This window comes from Lynx rufus, unplaced genomic scaffold (genome assembly GCF_022079265.1).
Source record: "Lynx rufus isolate CCGP_SWC_20201006 ecotype Redwood Valley unplaced genomic scaffold, mLynRuf1.p SCAF_16, whole genome shotgun sequence".
Lineage (NCBI taxonomy): Eukaryota > Metazoa > Chordata > Mammalia > Carnivora > Felidae > Lynx > Lynx rufus.
In genome coordinates this window covers 1,648,852-1,673,231 of record NW_025814830.1, presented here as the reverse complement: position 1 = coordinate 1,673,231, position 24,380 = coordinate 1,648,852, and the positions used below count along the sequence as shown (strand labels likewise).

Sequence of the window (24,380 nt, the reverse complement as noted above, 5' to 3'; positions counted from 1 at the left end):
ACTCGTCCCAAACTCACTATATATAAACACACACACTGTATATACACATATGCACAGTGTGTCATACACACTATGACACACACAAGCTCACACAGCTCACTCATATTCATAAAGTAACAGTAACATCATCAACACAGATATTCGTATCTCAGAAAGGTATTCACATGTGAAAGAATCATGATATGTTCCGACCTTCTGGAGGTACAGAAGGGAGGCCGTGTTTTACTCTTTCCATCTCTGAACAACCTATAAAGATATTCAGAATGTGCAACATTAGAAATTGCTGTGAGCATTACTACTTCATGTCAAGGTGCATAGCAGGAAAGGTGAAATGTTGGGGGAGTGGCTGTGTGTGTGTGTGTGTGTGTGTGTGTGTGAAAGAGAGAGCACACACAGGTATTTTAATTTTTTTTTTAATGTTTATTCATTTTTGAGAGAGAGAAAGAGACAGAGCATGAGCAGGGGAGGGGCAGAGAGAGAGACACACACAGAATCCGAAGCAGGCTCCAGGCTCCAAGCTGTCAGCACAGAGCCCCAAGTGGGGTTTGAACTCATGAACCATGAGATCATGACCGGAGCTGAAGTCAGATACTTAACTGACTGAGCCACCCAGGCGCCCCAAGCGTGCATACAAGGTAAAATGAAGACGCAGGGAAAAGGCTTACAGGTAGGGTGCAGACAGCATGGGGAGTGAAGAGAGGGAGAGCTCAGGGGTGCCGGAAAATATCATCAAAAACGTGAAATGTGATCACTGATTGCCCCATGAGCTGGCCCCCAGGCACTCAGAGGCTCCTCACCTGCTCCCCTGTCCTTGGAATGTGGGTTCCACTTGCCTTTCCCACTCCCAGAGGCTGCTCCAAGGACACAGCCTTGAGATGGTGACATGGTGTGGAGAACACCTACATGGTGTGCATGAGCCCAGTTAAGTCTTCTCTCTCTATCAACTTTAAGACTGGACAGGCAGGTATAGGGATCTGCTCACTGTGCCACTGCCCAAGACAAGCCTCCTATGTAAGTTCCCTTTACTTATTAAACTGCCACCTACCAATGTGGAGTGGCCTGCCTCTTTCTTCCTCTCTCCCTGACCTCCATGTATAGAGGCCAGTTTCTGAGAACATCTGGGAAGCTGCAGAGAAGGGTACAAACCAACCATAGGGAGAGAGAGGAAAGAGGGGTAAAAGGAACAAGTGGGTTCAAGTAACTGAGAAGCTAAACAGAGGGATTTATTGGTACAAGGGGTAGAGTGAAAGGAAGTTAAGGGTACTAGAGAACTTGTGGACTTGGTGGATGGATGATGGAGAAGGTCACGGGGATGAAGGGGCTGCTAAGGATGGAATAATAATGGCGGAAGGTGGTTAAAGTGCAGGAGTAGGTAAAAGGTACGTTATAGTTATTGTCTGTGAGAAGTCAAATAATATGACAAATGAAGGGGTATATCCACTGGGGCCTTCAGTTCATAGGAGTAGTTGATGAAAGTAGAGATGCAGGTGGAGGGAGAGATGGAACTTGAGGGTTGGGAGTGGGTACAGAGAGGCAAAATGGGAGCAGAGTGATGCTGGAAGCTGGGAAGGATGGTGGGAATCTTGAGCTAAAGGGCCCAGGAGAAGCGGGTAGGGATTGTAGGGTAGGCACAATGCATGGAAGTCATGGGGAAAATGAGGCAATCCAATGGTTAAGGGCTGAGGAGGCCTAGGGCCACAGGGGACATGGGAAATGGTCTGAGATCATTGGAACAGGAGGGTAAATTTAGGGACAGGAAGAAGTAGGGAATGGAGGCTGGTGCATTCAAGGGGGATGGAAAGTAAAGAGCATTTGTGTGTGGTTGTTGAAACGTGGGGATAGAACTTTTGAAGATTTTGAGGTTATAAAGTTCACAAGATGGAGATAGGGGTTAGTTGTAAACAATCTAGGAGTGTTGGAATGGTGGGGGTGTCTATGGTAGTTTTAGGGGAGGGCTGCAGTTCATGAGGGTGGAGGTCACTGAGGAAGAGCTAGGTGCAAAATGCAGGCTGTTGTAATGAAAGTCACAAGGGCAATTTGGAAGTCAACAATTCAGTGCCATTCATTATTTCCCTCGTAGAGGACTGAGTCACAACTTAATCATAAATAGATTCTAATTTCAGCTCATTAGGCCAAAAAAGTGCCTATATAAAATATCTCTAAAATACTTTTTAAGATTTTATTTTTATTTTTAGGCAATCTTTACACCCAGTGTGGGGCTCAAACTCACAACCACGAGATCAAGAGTTGCATGCTCTACTGATAGAGCCAGCCAGGTGCCCCCTACCCCCAAACCACCAAAATACTTTAAATTGAACATACAGTAGATGTCTGCATGTGGGACTTGGGGTGCACAATGGCCCAGCCATCTTGTTCTTCTTTCAGAATAACAAGTATATAGGATGTGAGCTAGGTGGCAGGAGGGGCTGTTAACTGGTACTGGGTGTTCAGTGAAAGAAAGAGGTGCCTGGATATCCTCCACCCAACTTGGCCTAGGTCTTGAGGTTTTGTGATGAAATAGGGCATAATGAAAACCTCTTTAATGTTTCCAAAGTATAATACATATCTTATTCACAAAGTCAGACATAGTGAGACAGATCTTAAATAAATTATTTCTCTCCAGTTTTATTGAGGTCTCACAAACCAAAATGTTTATATTTTAAGTGGACAACATAATGTTTTGGTAGATGTATACACTGTAAAGTGATTAATGAAATAAAATTAATTAACAAATCAATCACCACACACAGTTACCTTTTGTGTGTGTGTGTGTGTGTGTGTGTGTGTGTGTGTGTGTGTGTGTAGGGAGAACACTAAAGATCTACTCTCTTAGCAAAGTTTAAATATATATTTAAATATATTGAGTTTAACTCTTTAGGGTTCCACAAATAAGGGATATCATGCAGTGCTTCTCTTTGTGTATCTGCCTTATTTTACTGAGCATAATGTTCTACAGGTTCATCCATGTTGTTTCTGGATTTAACATCAAAAGGAACAAAAGCAAAAATAAATACTTTTACTGCAAAGTAAAAAGCTCCTGCACAGCAGAGGAAACCATCAACAAAATGAAAAGGCGACCTACTGAATGGAAGAAAATATTTGCAAACTGTATATCTGATAAGAGATTAGTATCAAAAAAATATAAGGAACACATATAACTCAATAGCAAAAAACAACAACTACTACAACAAACACCAACAAGAACAACAAAAAGAAACAAACAAGCAATCTGATTTAAAAAGGGACAGAGGGGGCGCCTGGGTGGCGCAGTGGGTTAAGCGTCCGACTTCAGCCAGGTCACGATCTCACGGTCCGTGAGTTCGAGCCCCGCGTCAGGCTCTGGGCTGATGGCTCGGAGCCCGGAGCCTGTTTCCGATTCTGTGTCTCCCTCTCTCTCTGCCCCTCCCCCGTTCATGCTCTGTCTCTCTCTGTCCCAAAAATAAATAAACGTTGAAAAAAATAAGTAAATAAAAAATAAAAAGGGACAGAGGATCTGAATAGATATTTTTCCAAAGAAGACATACAGATGAGCAACAGGTACACGAAAGGTGCTCAGGATTATAAATCATCAGGAAAATGCAAATTAAAACCACAATGAGATATCACCTCCCACCCATTAGAATGGCTATTAGTAAAAAGATGAGAAATAACAAGTGTTGATGAGGATGCACAGAAAAGGAAACCCTTGTGCACTATTGGTGGGAATGTAAACTGGTGCAGCCACTATGGAAAATGGTATGGCGGTTCCTCAAAAAATTAAAACTGAAGCTACCGTATCCTGCAGTTCCACCTCTGGGTATTTATCCAAAGGAAACAAAAATACTAACTCAAGAAGATATATGCACTCCTGTGTTCACTGCAGCATTATTTACACTAGCAAAGACATGTAAACAACCTAAGGGTCCATCAATGAATGAATGGATAAAGAAGATGTAGTATATTTGTGAATATTATTTGGCCATAAAAAAGAAAGAAACCTTGCCATTTGTGACAAAATGGATGGACCTTGAGGGAATTATGCTAAGTGAAATAAGTCAGACAAAGACAAACACCATATAATCTCATTTATATCTGGAATCTAAAACAAACATACTAACTAACTAACAAACAAAACCTGAACTCATAAATCCAGAGAATAGATCAGTGATTGCCAGAGACAAGGGTGAAATGGGAGAAGGTGGTTGAAAGGTACAGACTTCCATCTATAAAATAAATAAGTCCCAAAGATATCATATAGAGCATATAAACAAAAACAAATTGAGTGACAGTTAATCTACTAGTGTTGGATTGCCATCATATTGTCCAGGTAGAGACAGATGTATTAAATAACTACATTCTGACTAGTTTTTTAAATGTTTATTTATTTTTGAGAGAGAGAGAGAGAGAGCACAAGTTGGGGAGGGGCAGAGAGAGAGAAAATGACAGAAGTCCTAAAGCAGGCTCTGACTAGTTTTTTAAAGTACACTATAATTTCTAGGTTAAAAACTAAGAAATACTGAATGTATGTCTTCCAAGATAAGAGAAGTACAATGTAGAATTATTTAAAATTAATGCAGAAGAAGTTAGAACTGGCAAACTAAGAATGGACTATAGGCATAATGAAGAACATAGTATAAATTGATAAATGCAATCTGAAATATATTTAATATGATACTGAACATAAGAGACTAATCTCATTCAAGTCAAACACATTTTACTATATACAGCTGAGTATTTTTCAAGAGATAAAGTTAAATATAAGGATTAAAATAGAAAAAAGAAAAACATACTCTATATAATTTTCCCAGTAATTACACATACTCCAAAAAAGGGGGGGACAAAATATAGAGTTATTTTAAAAAATGGATACAGGGGCACCTGGGTGGCTCAGTTGGTTGAGCATCTGACTCTAGTTTTTGGCTTAGGTCATGATCTCAGTTGTGGGATGGAGTCCCACCTCCAGCTCCACACCGAGCTTGGAGCCTGCTTAAGATTCTCTGTCTCCCTCTCCCTCCACCCCTCTCCCTCACTCACACACTCACTCTCTCTCTCTAAAATAATGTTTAAAACATGATACAGAATAAGTTAATGGAGAAAGGATAAGAAAATAGAACAGGTGTAATGAGCATATAAAAAGTTGATAAATCCAATTCTGGATATATGCACTCTTATACTAACCATAAAAGGCTAATTACAACTAATAAAGTCAAACATTTTCTTACTATATTCAATTGGTTTCATTTTCCAGAGATATAGGTAAGACATAAGGATTAAAATAGAAAAATTAAAAATGTATTCTATATAACTTCTACCAATTAAACCACTAGGATGGAGAGATCAGATAATATACAATTTACAGCTAAAACATATTATTATAATGAGTATTATATTTATTCCTCAATTTAGTTTTCCAATATTACTGACAGAAAAAATGACTTATATGAGCATATATGTGCATATATACACATATACAAACTCATACACATATATATATACACAAATATAAACATAGATATGTTGTATCTATCCATCTACATACTGCTTGTGGTTCTAATGTATGGTAAATATTTCTGTGTTTCACATGAGCTAAAAAAGTATGCATTTCTCTATTTTTTGTGGCAAAGAGGTCAATATATATCCATTAGATCAAACTAATTCTTCTGTTTTTCAAATTATGAATCATTAATATTTACGTCAACTTTATAAGTACAGAGACAGCTACATTAAAATATTTCCTAAAGTTAAGGAAATGTCCATTTTCATCTTTTGACAACCTCACTCAAAAACCCCAAATAAACAAAATGGATCCATGACTTATTCTTCCAATGGCTACTCCCCCACTACTCAAGTTCAATGAAAGTCCCCTAAATAAAGTTATTTCCTTACCCAAGAAAGTGCACCATGGAGACTGTTTCTTGCCAACATGCCTTCATGGCATCTTTGCATAATAGATCAAGATCAAACCTCCACAGACCCCCAAATCTATGCATTTTTATCCCAGACAACATGTGTTTTTTTAAGAGTCAACACTCAGTTGAATATTTTTTTAAAAACCAGCAAAACTTATTTTGTGTTTTCCTTGTCCTACACCAGGTCAGTGTGGCCCTTCTATAAGAAAATGCTTAAGTCTCCCTTCTAAACATCAGACTTCCAATGATTAACACCTCTAGAAGAGTGTGACATACCAAACTCATACTTGGCCTGTGATGCCTCCATTCTCTGAAAACGAATTTACTCTTCAGCTTAACTCCGGGTTATCCATTATTCTGCAGAAGTTTTTGTTGTCTTCAGTATATTAAATGACCATGTCAAATGGTGTCCCTAGTTTAGGGAATTTGTCATAGAATCCCGTGACTAGTTAATTTTGCAGAAAATGTATTATGTCACATTGAAAGTTACATGCTCAATGACTTCATAATCTCCAGATTGTTTCAGGAACTGCTGTTTTAATAGTACATGGGTTTCAAACTCCCTCACTTCAAATATTAAGACATTTATATTATATAGTATTTATATGATAATCATATAATATTTCATTTATAATTGCATTTCACTTATTCATTTCACAGCAGAAGTCTAGTCTGTGTTGTTTATCACCCTCTTGTAATATGACGGTTTCAGGATTGTGGTTAAACCATCAAATGAATTAATGAATAAAAAAACGAATTGTTGTGGATATGCATATTACTTACACATTTATGATAAATTTAAGCAATTTTGTATTTCTTTTCTTGAGAAAGCAGAACCGGGACAATCTAGAGTCATGGCTCATGAGGATGTAGGGACTTACAGTTGGAAAACATGCAGCGATTAGTGTAGTGGTGTTCATCAGCCACCAACTGGGATTGTCAAAAATCACTGAACAATTGTGAAAGATGAAGGAGAGAATGCACAAAAATACGAAGGTGATGACGAGGATAAGGATGCTTTGGGTGGCTCTCGTCTCAGGGGAGGATCTGGTGGAGAGACTGTTGCTGTGAATGTATTGGACTTGCTGTCTGTGCCTGTGCAGGATTAAGACCATGGAGCCGTTGGCCCAGATCATGAGCCCCAAACAGAAACCATCATGGAATAATACTGATGCTAAATGCAGTAACTGTGCTATGTAGTCAGGACCTCTAGAATAACAATAGTCATAACTCTTTGCCCTTGTGACATTTTGGTGGCTCCACTTGCCAGTTATATACATAGGAATGATAATACTAAACATAATGTTCAGGATCCAACAGAGGATGTTGGAGCTGCCCAGGTACTTGGAAGCTTTCACTTTTAGCCATCCCCACCTGGAATCCCTGGGACTGATGACGATCATCTGGAAGAGGCTCAAGAGGCAGACGGTGCCAATGGACACATTCCTGCACACTCTGTGAACACAGAAAACAAATTTGCATCTAATATCATTGAGGAATTCTTGTAGTCCCCAAACTGCCATCATGTGGGGGACTCCTTTAGAGAGAATGACCAAGGAGTTGGCTATAGTCAAGTGCTTGAGAATCAAATCTGTGCACCTGAACCCCCATCCCGTTAGATAAAGTAAGAGATAATGGTAAAGAAGATAAAAATTCCCCAGAAGTCCAACTATAGTTTGTAATAAGAAGATCATTATCATTACCAAATCAATGGCGGTCATTCTTCAAAATCCCAAGGAGTGAAATTCTTCTTCTGAGCCAGGTTCCTGCATGGGAACAGGAGGCGTGAGGCACATGTCATGTTGGCTGGAATTCAATGTTCTCCACTAATTTTAGTTCATACTTAGAAATATCTACTCAATGTTTCTTATTACACTTTTTAAAGAGTTGAATACATCACCTTTGAAAAGCTCTCACAAAATACAAGTCATTCCAATGAGGCCATACCTATAATAAATTCTGTGTTCTTCATAACTCCATGAGACAGGCAATAGCGTTATTTCTATTGGAAAAATAGGGAGGACTTGGACAGATAAAGTTTAATGATTTCTCTAAATGTAAGCCATATTATGGGTAAAGGGTGGACTTGGCTTGGCTGGTAAAAAGACAATGCGTTAAAAGAATTTTTTAATGTTTATTTATTTTTGAGAGAGAGAGAGAGCGAGTGGGGGAGAGGCAGAGACAGAGGGAGACACAGAATCTGAAACAGGCTCCAGGCTCCGAGCCATCAGCCCAGAGCCCGACCCGGGGCTCAAACCCATGAGCCATGAGATCATAACCTGAGACCAAGTAGGACGCTTAACCAACTGAGCCACCCAGGCCCCCAAAAACAGTGCATTTAAACACTAAACTATTCTGGGGCACCTGGGTGGCTCAGTTGGTTGAGCGTCAGACTTCAGATGAGTTCAGGACCTCCAGGTTCAGGAGTTCCAGCTCTGCGTTGTTGGCTTCACTGTTGTCAGCACACAGCCTGCTTCTGATCCCCCACTCTCTGACCCTCCCAACCACCCCCAGGTCTCTTTTTCTCTCAAAAATAAACATTTAAAAAAACCCACTAAACTATTCTAACATGACTACTTAGCTGTGTTCCTGAAGAATACAGATGTTTATTCATTTTCATACTTTGTCTTCTTATTTTAGATTGGTTTTACTTTGTTTTACAATTTTGTGTGACAAGTTTCCATTTATGTGTATAGGCCGTTACAAAATACAAATATAGATTTAGATTTCATAATAAAATATTGATACATTAATTATACTATAATTCTGTCAGGGACTGCATTATGACAAATTATCTTTGAAGAAGGTACAATTGGCTCTATTCTGGGATGGCAACAGAAACACTAATATGCTTTTATGCTGGGTGCAATATGGCACCTATCACAGGAATCATTTAACACGATGTCAGTCCCTGAACTGTGGGACATGAACCACAATATGTGATAAAATCATGTAAGGTAGAAACTAAACATTAGCATTTTCAAATCATAAACTAACCTGTTTATCAATACGTGGCTAAAGTAAAAAGTGCTAACAATAAGGCAAGATTTATGAACTATTAAAATATAGACTCATTTCAAAACAGAATCTCAAGAATGTGATGTATGTGTATTTTATAAATTGAAACTTAAAAGTTTAAAATTCATGAGATAACTTTTTTTTTTTATTTGAGAGACAAATTGTGTAAGCAGGGTAGGGACAGAGGGAGGAAGAGAATCTTAAGCGGGCTCCATGCTCAGCTCAGGAAGCTCAATCCCACAACCCTGGGATCATGACCTGATCTGAAATCAAGAGTCAGACACTCAGACTACTGAGCCACCCAGGTGCCATGCAATTTTAAATCAGATAGTACATCAACAGATACATTGGGCCTAAAGCCACTATCTGAAACCAATTGTTATTCTGTTACCATTTCATTTACTGCTGTTTCTCACTAAAATGAACATATCCTGGATATTCTCAATAGGAAACTATCACTGTCTCCATTAAACACTTAACACAGTCAGAGAAAGCCTTTCTACTCTTGCATTTATCATTTGGAAATACCCTTTTTGCACAAGGTTAGAGGATTCCTGTGGTTTCATCCCACTTTTTTTTTTTTTTTAACAACACAGAAGTGTTACAGGCACCTCTGGCAATCCTGAGAATTTAGTCTATGATTCCTGTAACATAGTGGGAACAACAGATTGATTTTGGTAGTTCAGTCCTAAACACTAGGAACCAGGTTTCCTTATCACTTGATTAAATACCAATAGTCACTTTCAGTGAGGATTACACTAAACACATCAGGAGCCATCAGAGATTGGTAAATGTCTACAACCCCTTCTCTCTTTACTAGTTCAATTCAAGCCTCAGAGTTATGCTTCCTTCCCTTGTGTCTTTGGCTCTGGACCAGGTTGAAACACAGAAGAATCTTTTTTTCCCAAGATGATCGCTTACCAGACTCCTGATACCATTCCTTGGTTGCAGACTCTACCTCTCACACCAAAATAGAAAATACTCACCTGACTTCCTCTGGCTGTCAGCATGGAGGTCAGAGTGACAGTTGCAACAGCCAGCATATGGAATAGGGAGGCAGCCAGACCACTAGATATGTGTTTGTGGTTCTGTGACATCGCCTCCCTGTGGAACTGCATTGTCTCTTCACCTGTAGCTGCAGTGAGAAAACAGCCTTGGCGAACTGAGAATATTTGTGACAAACTTTTTTTTTTCATCAGTTGTCAATTACCAAAAAAGCAATTACAAGTTTGTAGGTATTATCTCCAAAGAGATCATTATGGAGTTTGGAAGAAGCTCTTCCTTTTATCCCTGGAGACAGACAGGGTATCGGATGGAAGGAGCAAGAAATTCTGAGGTCTGACATGTGAGAAGCTGGCAGGGGAAGCTCATGTGTCTCACTGGATTCTCTGCTCTCCAGAAAAGTCTCGCCCCCCCACCCCCCACCGCCAAAAGTGAGTTCTGTCTTAATCTTCAAACCACTAAGCCACACCATCATTTAATTAACGGGAGAGTAGTGGAAACAGATGACATACCTGAGAAGGATTTTGAAACTGATAGATGTCAAGGAAGCACAGATGACAATTTTCACTGGAAATCTCTGGACGAGAAACCCACAGCCCAATGGCAATTGATTTGGAAGTCTAGGTGATGTGGAAAACTTATAACAATATGTACTCTCCCCATATTCACTCTTCCCTATCACTCCCAGTAGGGATATGAATTATAAATAGAACAAAATCCATTGAAAGATAGAGGTTTATGAACTTGCTAATAAATCATGGCTTTATAGGCAGGATCAGATGATTTGTACAAATAATTCTTACAATTCCTTCAGCTATGAGATAAGCCAATGTCACTTCCTCAATTCTAGAACACTGAATGATTACCAGTCTCATGCCCTTATTTATTTTTTTTCCTGAATTTTCATAAGGAGCCTTGTTTTCTTCTGTAATTAACAACAACAACAACAACAACAAAAAACCTATGAGTTCTAATTAGTCCATTGCTTTTTCCTACAAACAAATGCCCACTATGATCCACATTCAGTATTTAATGCACCCCCAATTTCAAAGTCAGGGATTAATACCATAATGGTGGACAAGCTCTAGTACACACACATGCACACACACACACACACACACACACACACACTCTAATTTATACCCTTACACACATATGCAAACACACATGTGCATGTACACCCACACAAATACAGTCACACACCCTCACATACTTAACCACACACACTTACATAGACTTTGCTTTATAAACTCAGACTCCTCCATGGCTCAACACATATCAATACATATTTGCATTTGTACACCCTATGACACGCAGTTGCACAAAGTCACACACCATCATCGCATGTGTGTCTGTATACGATGTTCAAAAATGGAAAATAGTTTCATCACACCACTAGATGCCCCAAAATGGCGTTTTTCACCTTTGTTACTCCTTCCATCCCCCCAATAACCTGTAAAGAGGGTATTTACAAAGCACAACATTTCAATTGTGCTGTGAGCACTGTCATTTCCATTCAAGGCACATAGCTGCAGAGCTGTGATATCAGGAGAGTGACCATGCATGTGTGCATGTGAGGGGATGGGAAGGGGAAGTGGGGAGAGAGGGGTAAAGTGAGAGCAAGGGAAGGGCTGTATAGGTAATGGTGCAGACAGCCCAGGACATGGAAGGAGAGGAAAGAGGTTACAAGACACAAGAAGGCTAAAGTCACAGAGTGTTGAAGGGCAGGATTTAAGAGCACAAGGGGCAAAGTGTGCCAGAAAGTTCAGGGAGCTGGAGATGCATGCTGGGTGGATGGCTTACAAATATGATGGAAATAAGTGGGTTAAAAGGGAAAAGATCATGAGAAAAAAGTGGTTATGATTCCAAACCAAAGACCCACCTAAAAGGGAGAACTACAGACCAATTTCCCTGATGAACATAGATGCAAAATCTTCCAGATACTAGCCAACCGGATCCAACAATACATTAAAAGAATTATTCAACACAACCAAGTGGGATTTATACCTCGGAAACAGGGTTGGTTCAATATCCACAAAACAATCAATGTGATACATCACATCAATAAAATAAAGGACAAGAACCACATGATCTTCTCAACAGATGCAGAGAAAGCGTTTGACAAAATACAGTATCCTTTCTTGATAAAAACCCTCAAGAAAGTAGGGATAGAAGGATCATACCTCAAGATCATAAAAGCTATATATGAAAGCCCCACCACTAATATTATCCTCAATGGGGAAAAACTGAGAGCTTTCCCTGTAAGGTCAGGAACACGACGGGGATGTCCACTCATGCCACTGTTAATTCAACATAGTATTGGAAGTCCTAGCCTCAGCAATCAGATAACACATAGGAATAAAAGGCATCCAAATCAGCAAAGAGGAACTCGAGCTTTCACTCTTTGCAGACGACATGATACCCTATATGGAAAACCCAAAAGATGCCACCAAAAAACTGCTAGAACTGATCCTGAATTCAGCAAAGTCGCAAGATACAAAATCAAATGCACAGAAATTGGTTGCATTTGTACACACCAATAATGAAGCAACAGAAAAAGAAATCAAGGAATCAATCCCATTTGTAATTACACCAAAACCCACAAAATACTTAGGAGTAAACCTAACCAAAGAGGTAAAAAAAATCTATACACTGAAAACTATAGAAAGCTTATGAAATAAATTAAGACACAAAAATATGAAAAAATATTCCATGCTCATGGATTGGCAGAACAAATATCACTGAATGTCAATACTACCCAAAGCAGTCTACATATTCAATGCAATCCCTATCAAAATAACACCAGCATTCTTCACAGAGCTAGAACAAACAATCCTAAAATTTGTATGGAACCACAAAAGACCCTGAATAGCCAAAGCAATCTTGAAAAAGAATACCAAAGAAGGAGGCATCACAATCCTGGGCTTCAAGCTATACTACAAAGCTGTAATCATCAAGACAGTATGGTACTGGCACAAGAACAGACACTTAGATCAATGGAACAGAATAGAGAACCCAGAAATGGACCCATAAAAAACATATGGCCAACGAATCTTTGACAAAGCAGGAAAGAATATCCAACGTAATAAAGACAGTCTCCTCAGCAAATTGTGTTGGGAAAACTGGACAGTGACATGCAGAGGAATGAACCTGGACCACTTTCTTACACAATACACAAAAAGAAACTCAAAATAGATGAAAGACCTAAAGATAAGACAGGAAACCATCAAAATCTTAGAGGAGAAAGCAGGCAAAAACCTCTTTGACCTTGGTCGCAGCAACATCTTACTCAACACATCTCTGGAGGCATAAAAGCAAAAATGAACTATTGAGACCTCATCAAGATAAAAAGCTTCTGCACAGTGAAGGAAACAATTAGCAAAACTAAAAGGCAACCAATGGAGTGGGAGAAGATATTTGCAAATGACATATCAGATAAAGGGTTAGTATCCAAAATCTATAAAGAACTTATCAAACTCAACACCCAAAAGACAAATAATCCAGTGATAAAATGGGCAAAAGACATGACTAGACACTTCTCCAAGGAAGACATCCAGATGGCCAACCGACACATGAAAAAATGCTCAACATCACTCATCATCAGGGAAATACAAATCAAAACCACAATGAGACACCACCTTACACCTGTCAGTATGGCTGCCATTACCAACTCAGGCAACAACAGATGTTGGCAAGGATGCGGAGAAAGAGGATCTCTTTGGCATTGCTGGTGGGAATGCAAACTGGTGCAGCCACTCTGGAAAACAGTATGGAGGTTCCTCAAAAAATTAAACTACCATAGAACTACCCTATGGCCCAGCAATTGCACTACTAGGTATTTATCCACGGGACACAGGTGTGCTGTTTTGAAGGGGCACATGCACCCCCATGATCATAGCAGCTCTATTGACAATAGCCAAAATATGGAAAGAGCCCAAATGTCCACTGACAGATGAATGGATAAAGAAGATGTAGTGTGTGTGTGTGTGTGTGTGTGTGTGTGTATACACACACACATACAGTGGAGTATTACTTGGCAATCAAAAAGAATGAAATCTTGTCATTTGCAACAACATGGATGGAACTAGACGGTATTATGCTAAGGGAAATTAGAGAAAGAAATATCATACGACTTCACTCATACGTCGAATTTTAGATACAAAACAGATGAACATAATGGAAGGGAAGCAAAAATAATATAAAAAGAGGGAGAGGACAAAAACATAAGGCACTCTTAAATACAGAGAACAAACTGAAAGTTGCTGGAGGGATTGTGGGTGAGGGGATGGGCTAAATCGGCAAGGGGCATTAAGGAAGACACTTGTTGGGATGAGCACTGGGTGTTATACATAGGGAATGAATCCCTGGAATCTACTCTTGAAATCATTATTGCACTATATGCTAACTAACTTGGATGTAGGTAGGTAGGTAGGTAGATAGATAGAAAAAAGTAGTCAAAGACCAATAACGAGTAAAAGGCACCTAAGACTTAATGTCTGTGAGCAGTAGAAGAATGTGAGGGACAGTTTGTTCTCTGTGCTTAAGAGTGTGGGTTTTGTTTTTGTTTTTGTTTTTGTCTGTCTTTTTTTCTTCATTTGTTTCTTAAATTTCAAAAATGAGTGAAATCATATGGTATTTGTCTCTGACTAACTTATTTCTCTTCACATTATACCCACTACGTCCATCAATATTGTTGCAAATGGCACAAATTCACTTTTTTTTCAAAAATTTATAATGTTTTTATTTATTTTTGATAGAGAGAGAGTGTGTGGTGGGGGGGAAGAGCAGCAGAGAAAGAGGGAGACACAGAATCCAAAACAGGCTCCAGGCTCTGAGCTGTCAGCGCAGAGCCCGATGTGGGGCTCGAACCCATGAACCATGAGATCATGACCTGAGCCAAAGTCGGACATTTAACTGACTGAGCCACCCAGGCGCCCCTAAACTCATTCTTTTTTATGGCTGCTTAATATTCTATTGTACATGTGTACAATATCTTCTTTATCCATTCATTTATTGATGGATACTTGGGTTGCTTCAATATCGTGGCTACTGTAAACACGGTGCAATAGATATAGAAGGTACATATATCATTTCAAATTAGTGTTTTCATTTTGGGGGGATAAATAGTAGTAGAATTACTGGATCACAGGGTAATTCTATTTGTAATTTTTTTAGAGACCTCCATACTGTTTTCCACAATAGATGCACCAATTTACAGTCCCACCAACAGTGCTTGAGGGTGCCCTTTTCCCCACATCATTGACAACACTTGTTATTTTTTATCTTTTTATTTTAGCCACTCTGACAGTCGTGAGGCAGTATCTCATGGTTAAACTGTCTGCACAGAGGCCTCCAGAGTTGGGCCGATGTGGAGAGTTGCTCCCAGGTGAGAGGGAAAGGTACTCTCAGAGAATCTAGTGAGCCACACGTTTTGTTGCCAGTCCCTCACATGTGTGACCTTGGTATTTCCTGCTCTCCTTCACGTGAGACCTGGTTTGAATCTAGGGTTGATGGAAAAGGAAGAGCCTCATCCAAACACTCCGGCAGTCTTTTACGAGATGCTAAGTAGGTACTTGTAATTGTTTTCAGTAAGTATGAACTGGGACAAATTTCTAAGAAATATTCTCATCTCCCCAAGGTGGCATTCCCATTGCTGCTACAAGGTGAGATGATAATTATGTTCCATGGGGAGGAGAGGCAGCAAATGACCATCACACTGAGACTAGAGTTCTGGTAACAGGAAGGAGGCAGGCGAGCGTGTCCTATTTCACTGTCAGAGGCAGAGTCTATGAGGGAAGAAGGTGTATCAGGAATCTGGGCAAATATTTAAATTGGAAAAAGAGACTCTTCTGAGTTTGAAACTGGTCCAGTTTCAAAGAAGGGAAGAGTAATTGCTGAGACATGAACTGACATGTAAAGAGAGATGGGAGTTCAAGATTCTATACCAACCTCTGATGACTTCTTTATAATTTAGTGTAATCCACAATGACATTGGTTGTTGAAGTTTAATCCAGGTGGTAATGAAATCTGGTTTTCTGCTTATAGACTTTATGCTTGAGGACTATAGTTTTGAAATCAGTCTGTTGTTCAGTCTACCTTATAAGAATCATAGACTATTTTTCAGGAATTGCTAGAAGTGTGCCTATAACACTTCCATGCTTGTTATAAATAGTGGGATGAATCTATAGACATCATCTAATTCTGTGCAGAAACAATGAGTCTGAAGGCAATTGCTAAACTAGAAAATGTTTCTCTAACTCTGGGTGTATGAAGGGTTTAGTGGAGACAGTGAATGGTTCTCTACTGAAAACACCTGTGTCTGTTGATTATGGTGAGACTGTTTCCCTCTTGTAGTTAGGGAAGCAGCATTTCATGAAAAGATAACTTCATAATGATTGGTTTCCAGGAACCTCTGTTAGGGTCAAATGTATCTTGTGACACACTCTCTGACTAAAAAGTATTCTTATGTCAATCCCAAACTCTGTTAATTATAGGTATATAATGCACAAGATCTCTCACCGATATATTCTATTTTTTATATATGCCTTATATTTAAAAATCTTTCACAAAAAGGGGGTGCCTGGGTGGTTCAGTAGGTTAAGCATCTGACTGTGGCTCAGATCATGATCTCGCAGATCATGGGTTCAAGCCCCGCATCGGTCTCTGTGCTGACAGCTCAGAGCCTGGAACCTACTTCTCTTTTTTTTTTTAACGTTTTATTTATTTTTGAGACAGAGAGAGACAGAGCATGAACAGGGGAGGGGCAGAGAGAGAGGGAGACACAGAATCTGAAACAGGCTCCAGGCTCTGAGTTGTCAGCACAGAGCCCGACGTGGGGCTCGAACTCACGGACCGTGAGATCATGACCTGAGCCGAAGTCAGACACTTAACCAACCAAGCCACCCAGGCGCTCCTGGAACCTACTCCTGATACTGTGTCTCCCTCTCTCTCTCTCTGCCCTCCCCCACTCATTTTTTCTCTCTCCCTGTCTGTGGGCATCTCAGTTTTGGGTGGGGTTTTTTTTTTTTCATGTCTTGTGTCAGCTCTGTTCCAGGTTCTCTTGCCACAGATGGTTGTAAGATGGTGATAGTGTCTTTCTCTAGACCAAGGGATGGATGGATTTCCTGACCAGTATAACAACAATTATGCCTCCTTCTGAGACAAAAGTTGAATGGTTGTGTGTGATAAATGGCAAAAGATCTGGACTGAATTTCATCATCTGTGACAAAGATCTATTGTTTGTGTAGCATCTACCTGAGCCTCTTTGCCTCACCTTGTGGGATGTGGGGTGAGGAAGGGGCACGTGAACTGAAGTTTGTGCTTCCAATTGTACAGGGAATAATAAGCCCCTTTGTGGCCAATCCAGGAGTCTCATGCCTTCTGCTGGCAGCTATGAAACTGGAAAGCTAATTGTTTTTGGCTTGCAAATAAGTTATAAAATCTAACAGTCTTGCCAGCAGTCTTGGCAGTCTTAGTGACAAGGATGGGGTAGTGAGAGAGGCATGACTCTTTGTAAAGAAAAGGACAAGGTCCCTTTATGGGTCTGGTGAGGGAATAAGAGAAGGTTCTCTGGGACCAATAGCAAATTCTCTCACCCAGGTGTTGCACAAGGTGTGAGTAGGGCCTTCCACTGTCTTACTTGTTAAGGAAGCTGCTGTGTGAGAGGTAGGATTGAAGCAAGCAACCTAAATGTGCTTTGTTTGTTGTTCAGTCACTCCCTGGAGGAAGGAGGAAGGGTCTAGAAGTACTGCTCATTCTTCTTCTGATGCAAGGGAGGGAGGAACAAGGAGTCCCCAGAGCTAATAAAGAGGTTCGGGTGAATCAACATTATAAGTTAATGTGATTGAGCTGCACGCAGCCTGTAGCCCACTAGAAACCAAAAGGCAATGTGCCTTGCTAGCGCCTTGCTTACAGCACGGGGTCACTCTCTCCCTCTGGACCTCCTGATGTGTCTCTCAGCCTATCACCTCAGTCTCTCTCAGACTTCAACAGCTTGAGCAGCAAGCTGAATGTGCTTGAGGGAGGGAAGGAATTCAAACTTGTATAGCTGTGTTAGATCAGGTGCCACGCCTCATGTTACTAGATGGGAGGGGAGGTTAAGTGACAAGGACTATAGGGTCAACTATGGTTGCAAATAGGCAGGAATAAAGAAACCTCTAAACCAGGCCACCCTTCAGTTTCTGGGATGTGCAAGGAGGAAGCCAGATCAGACCTTAAGGTGAAAAGCATTAAAGACTGAAAAGTAGGGGTACCCTCCCCACTGCCCTGGCCATCCCCACCCTCCATGTTAGCTTTTTCTTGCCCCTTGCATTTCCAAGCTCCTGTTCAGGGAATAACATAATCTTACTACAGCCTCTGACTCACACAGGTGTTAAATGTCCTCATCCGTGTTCACACAGGGAAAAAAAGGACCCAAACTCAACTGATAAGATGTGGGCAAGGTCCACGGTGACAGAATGAAACTACAATGATGATGCAGGTGCTAATTCCACATCCTCTTGCTGTGTCTACGTCAGAATCTATAATAGGGATTGAGGCAGTATGTCCTTGTACTTTCTGGTCCCGTAGTGTGAGAGGCGATTATTGCCATCTGCTAAGAAGTTGAAACCATGCCCCATAGGGCTAATGAGGTTGAAACTGGCAAAAAAATTTTAAATCTTGTTTTTCAGGAAACAAGATTGTGCCTTTTCAGACCCAACTAACAAACCCACTAGCTGTCTCTACAGAAGCCTGGGCTCAAGGTCAACTGATATGGTTCCAGCCCATGAACAAGCAAGGTCCTGCATTGCTTACCTGAGATAATGAGCCCAAGACCCCATTCAGTTTGTACCAGCTTTCAGAGCATACCCATAGCCCTTCTCCTTGTCCTAAGATAACCTCCTGATGTCAGGGACTGAATTTTGCCCTATTCTGATGTTAAGTCTCCACCCCAAAGTGAACACAGAATGCATATGTTACATATATTTGTTCAGTGTGCACGCTCCATCTTTCCTCATGAATAGTCATACCTTTTCTGGCCCTTCTCATCAATATGTATGTAATCTCAACCCCTATGATTATATATACATTAAAAAAAAAACCACCTCATTTTTTCCACCTTGGAGGAAGGGTATTTGAGGCTTGCCCTCCTGTCTCCTTGTCTGGCTGCCTCTCAAACCCTTTCCTTGCTGAAAGCCTGATGTCTCAGTGATTGGCTTTGCTGTGCATTGGGCAGATGGACTTGGGTTTGGTCTCAAAGTATTCAGGAGCTAAGCATGGAGCCTGCTGAAGATTTTCATTCTCTCTCTCTCTCTCTCTCTCTCTCTCTAGCTTGGTGCCTAGTTAAGCGTCCAACTCTTGGTTTTGGCTCAGGTCATGATCTCACAGTTCATGAGTTCGAGCCCTGTGTGGAGCCTGCTTGGGATTCCCTGTCTCTGCGCCCCTCCCCCCCCACTAAATAAATAAATAAATAAATAAATAAATAAATAAATAAATAATCTCCCCCCCCCCTCTGCCTCTCTCCCCTGTTCACATTGTCTCTCTCTCAAATAATTTTTAGGGACGCCTTGGTGGCTCAGTCGGTTAAGCATCCGACTTCGGCTCAGGTCATGATCTCACAGCTTGTGAATTCGAGCCCCATATGGGACTCTGTGTTGACAGCTCAGAGCCTGGAGTCTGCTTTGGATTCTGTGTCTCCCTCTTTCTCTGCCCCTTCCCTGCTCACGTTCTCTCTTTTTCTCTCAAAAACAAATAAACATTTAAAAATATTTAAAAATAAAATAATTTTTAAAAGTAAACAAAAACAAAGTGTTCAAAAGACACACTCCACTGTCATTTGCCCCCTGTGGGTAGGTCAGAATCTAGCATGATGTCTCTATCATCTGGTATCCAAATGCTCACCCTATAGATGGTCTTTTTGTTGGAAAGTAATAAGTCTCAGTATCAATAGCACTTAGTTGTCTGTATTACATCTCTGACACTAGGGAAGGCTGATAAAACCTGAAAATAATCAGAGTCCTGTCATCCAGTTAAAGTTTGTTGGAACTATATGGGCAGACTTATGACACTCGATTCTTCCAGTGACCAAAGAAAACTTGGTAATTTCGTCATTTGAAGCCTCTGGCAAAGGGAGACAGCCTCCATCTCAGGGCACCCCTTGGGGTCTTGGACTCAGAGCTGCCCTGTCACAACTAATAGTGATGTGGATTCCAAAAGAGGCTATTTGGTTGCTACAGAGCTCTGATTAAAACTGAAGCCTGACCCGTAGAGAATGGACCTTCCTAGCCCAATATTTTCATTTTGGGGTTGATGAACTTAGTAGGTAGAGAATACCCAAGACTTTGCTTGCCAAATAGATATAGGGTGTGTGTGTGTGTGTGTGTGTGTGTGTGTGTGTGTGTATTTTTGGTGTGGTTTACAATTATAATTTACTCACACAATGGGATAATTCTCTAGTAATAAAAATGAATAAAATTCATTTGTACTCAACAACATGGATGAATCCCATAAACTTAACATTGAGTGAAAGAAGCCAGACACATGGAAATACATACTATTTAGGTATGGATCCTTAAGAAGGGGTCTGAGCACCAAATTCCACCATGGGGTATGGCAGTGGCGGGGGTGTGTTTGTGTGTGGGGTGGGGGGAGGGTGTTCCCAACACCAACAAGTACTTCTCTGAGACACCAGCAGGGTGTCCTACAACTCAGCTTAATTCTGACACCCAAGCTGGCATCAGATTCCACAGGTTAAGGGCTCAGTCCCACAAGACCACCCTCCTCCCTCACCCTTCAGATGCCACTTGCAAGTACAGGTTGTCAACCTGTGCTTCTGACTGACCAGCTATAGACTGGAGGTTCCAATGACCCCCACCTCCTTGGGTTCAGTTAATTTGCTAGAGTGGCTCACAGAACTCAGAAATTTACTTACATGTATTGGTTTATTTAGATATGGTATATTTAAAAGGAAACCTGACTTGCCCAAGCAAGTTCTCAGCTATCCAGGAAAATTTTGGAGCTGTGTTCGATGGACATTTTATGCCCCCCTCCAGTGCCTGAAGCAAAGCTTGCTGGCTCTGTAGGGTGCCTGGTTCACCAAGGGTCTTCTAAATATCTGTCCCTTGTTCACTGATGGGTCACAGGAGCTGATGTCCTCTGGGCTCTGCGGCTGTTCAGCTTCAGAGCCAGCCATGCAGAACTGAAAGCAGTGCAATCACTCCACTCAGGGGTCGGAACTTAGGGGTTTAGGTTGTTGCCCATGTTTTAGCGATTTGGTCTTCCGTGTTGGAAACTATAGACTGTCTGATTAATGACACCTTCTTCGGGGCTGTGAATCAGAAATAAATCTCAGCTGTTGCCCTGTTGTCTGAGCCACTCATTTGGAAGCCCATGGTAAGGACCTATTGTCTGAGGAGACTGACCACTGTCAAGACGCTGATCAAACCCAGCTCTCTGTTGATGCATCGGCTACCATTGCATGCCAGAGTTGTGGCTGCAGGAAAAAGTTGACCCATTTGTTTCGTGGTTTGGAAGGCTCCCAGTCACTCCTGGTGGAATGACTTCACTGGACCTTTGACCTGCCTGTCCAGTTTATTGGTCATGCCTCACTACTGCTCACACATTCCTATAGATTGACTCCAGCCACACCACTGTGCCCCTTGAAACTAATCTGTGTCGCCTTTTAGACTTTCCTGTCCGTTTGCACCCTTGACCATGTTATGCTTTTTATCACAAAAACCACTAAAAAATGGGCTGACCCATTTTACTTCCTTTCTTCCAGCTGGTCCAATGTCTTGGTTACAAGGTAATTTGGTGATTAGATGTTAGTGTCAAAAAGGGATAATCAAAAAGGGATTATCAGTTTCTCTCAGCTGCTTCCAGGAAAAGGAGGGAAGGAGCAGTGGGGATTATATGGATCTGTTTTCCAAATTTGAATTCCACACTGACCATTCCTGGGCATAATGTGGCTTTCCTTCCTTCAGTGGCCACCCCAGGCCAGATGGGTTTGTATACCTCAAAGTGGCAACCCAGCCCAAAGGGAGTTATGGGACCCAAATGTAAGTTGGGTTACATTTTATACAGAAGAATGTGTCCCTCTTATAACCTGGCTCTTTGGGATGAAATGTCTGGGTAGAAATAAGAGATGATTGTGAAGAATAAAACTGTAGATCTTGAAATGGGATACATTGATTTCTGTAGGAAAAGGAAAAGCAAAAACTGGCACCTGTTTTTACTTTTGTCTTGGTTTGTGTTTTAAGGAACATCTTAGCCCCAGGAGATACAAGGAGGGAGGGGGTTGATGATATTTTGTCTTTCCGAATCTCTGCCCCTAGAGCTTCCCTCCAGAAGCAAATAACCTCCATCCTGGTACAGCACTCTAAACCATTGCAAGTGTCTTAAATTTAATTTATAGCTGGTTCTGCCATCACACTTAAACTGAATATCTCCTGTGAGTAATCCTGGCAGAGGTGTCCATATCATCAGGAAAGAATCAGGTGAGTACAGTAAAACCTTGGTTTTTGAGCATAATTCGCTCTAGAAATAGGCTTGTAATCCAAAGCACTTGTATATGAAAACAAATTGAGGTAACATTGGCTCAGTTGTGATATGTCACATTCGGCATCACAAGAATCACGCATTTATCAAGTTAAAATTTGTTAGAAATGTTCGCTTGTCTTGTAGAACACGCGAAGACCAAGTTACATGAGATCCAAGGTTTTACTGTACTTTCTATTTCAGTCTGAGTGATGTTCTGTATGGGAAGGAGGCTTATCAAGAATCCAGGTAATTAAGTGTTCACATGTGGAAAAGGGGTTCTCCTTGAGTAAGATGTACAAACCTAGACAATCTTACAAGGACAGGAGATATATCTTGGAAAAAAATTGTAGGTGGAGAACATACGATTTCAGTTGCCATGATAATAATAACCCAAACCTCTTGGTTCCATGAAGGACTCTGAATATGAATATTATTTAGTGGGAAATGATAGAATGGCCACCAGGAATTTGGCAATAGAGATGATCTTCTTATCACAGACTTTAGTTGGAACCCTGGAGAATTTCTTTCTTATTTACCACTACCTTTGCTTCCTTGGATGTATGTTAAGGTCTAGAGACCTGATTCTCAAGCACCTGATTTTAGCCAACTCCTTGTTTATTGTCTCTAAATGAGTCCTTCATACACTGGAAGCTTTTGGATTAAAGCTTTTTTTTTTTTTTTTAGTAATTTTGAATGTAAACTCTCTCAGTATTCAGGGTTGCCAGAGGTGTGTCCATTGGCACCATTGGCCTATTGAGTGTCTTCCAGGCCATCACAATCAGCCCCAGGAACTCAGAGCAAACAGAGCTTAAAGTGTAAGGTCCCAAGTGCTTTGGCTCTTTGGTTACCCTATTCTGGACTATACAAATGCTTGTAAGTATCATAATTCCTATGTATGTTTCTGGCAAATGGGGCAGCAAAAAATATCCCAAAAGCAAAAGGATCTGGCATATTGTTCTGGAATGGTTGGTAAGAAAATCACAGTTATTCCATGCAGAATTGTTATCTCTCTGGATGTTGCACATTTGTGACTTTACAAACTTCTCCAGAAGCTCCATGATGTTCAACCTATACAGACACATATTCACAGGACCAACTTCTCTGCCAGGTCCTCCCCTGAGACCAGGGCCACCTGATATGTCCTTGTCTTAGTGAGCACCTTAGTATCCTATTACATCATCTCTTTCCTCTATTCAATTTATACGGTGGTTTTGGAGAATTCCAGTTGCTGGTTCCTGAACACCTCTGCTCTAATGCCTTCATGTTTCGCAACTGTTAGCCCCTTCAATAGTTGGCACACCCATTTATCCTGGTTCTGTTGTGTCTCCTTTACCTCTAGAAGTTATATAAAATCTCTCAATCTTGGAGTATCTGAGTGGCTCAGCGGGTTAAGCATCCGACTCCTGATCTCAGCTCAGGTCTTGATCTCAGGGTCATGAGTTCAGACCCTCCACATTGGGCTCCATGCTGTGAAGATGTGAAGTGTACCTTAAAAAATAAAAAGAAAAATCCCTCAATCTTGTTTGACAGATATAATTTTATGTTTTCTCCTCACAATTATAGTCACTTATTCAGTCATCCATCTCAGAGTTTTAAGTTCCAATAAGCTATCACATAACTGTGAGAATGTGAACAGTGAGAGTCTCTGCCCATATAAGAGCTATAATTTAGTAGGAGCAGCAGGCATTGAAAGAAATACTGTGCTCAATTCTTTAAAGAACCGCATATATATATATATATATATTATATATTTTTCCATGTTATTAATTAATGTAATAGAGAAGCTTAGAACCTACAGTATAAAGAATAATGCCCCCCCCCAAAGATCTCTGCATTCTAATTCCTGGAACCTTTGACTATGTTCCCTTACAAAGCAAATGAGACTTTGCAGATGCGATTAAATTAAGGATCTTGAGATGCAGAGAATATCTTGGATTATCTGCATGGGACAAATCT

The 24,380-nt window shown here is 40.7% G+C and overlaps 1 protein-coding gene across 1 annotated transcript in view; it reads left to right on the top strand.

Moving 5' to 3' along the window:
* LOC124510813 (zinc finger protein 160-like) overlaps window positions 1-24,380 on the top strand; it is a 339,108-nt gene that overhangs the window by 297,865 nt on the left and 16,863 nt on the right. The window contains 1 exon segment of the mRNA XM_047077466.1: window positions 21,371-21,390. Coding sequence (XP_046933422.1) covers window positions 21,371-21,390 — 20 coding nt within the window.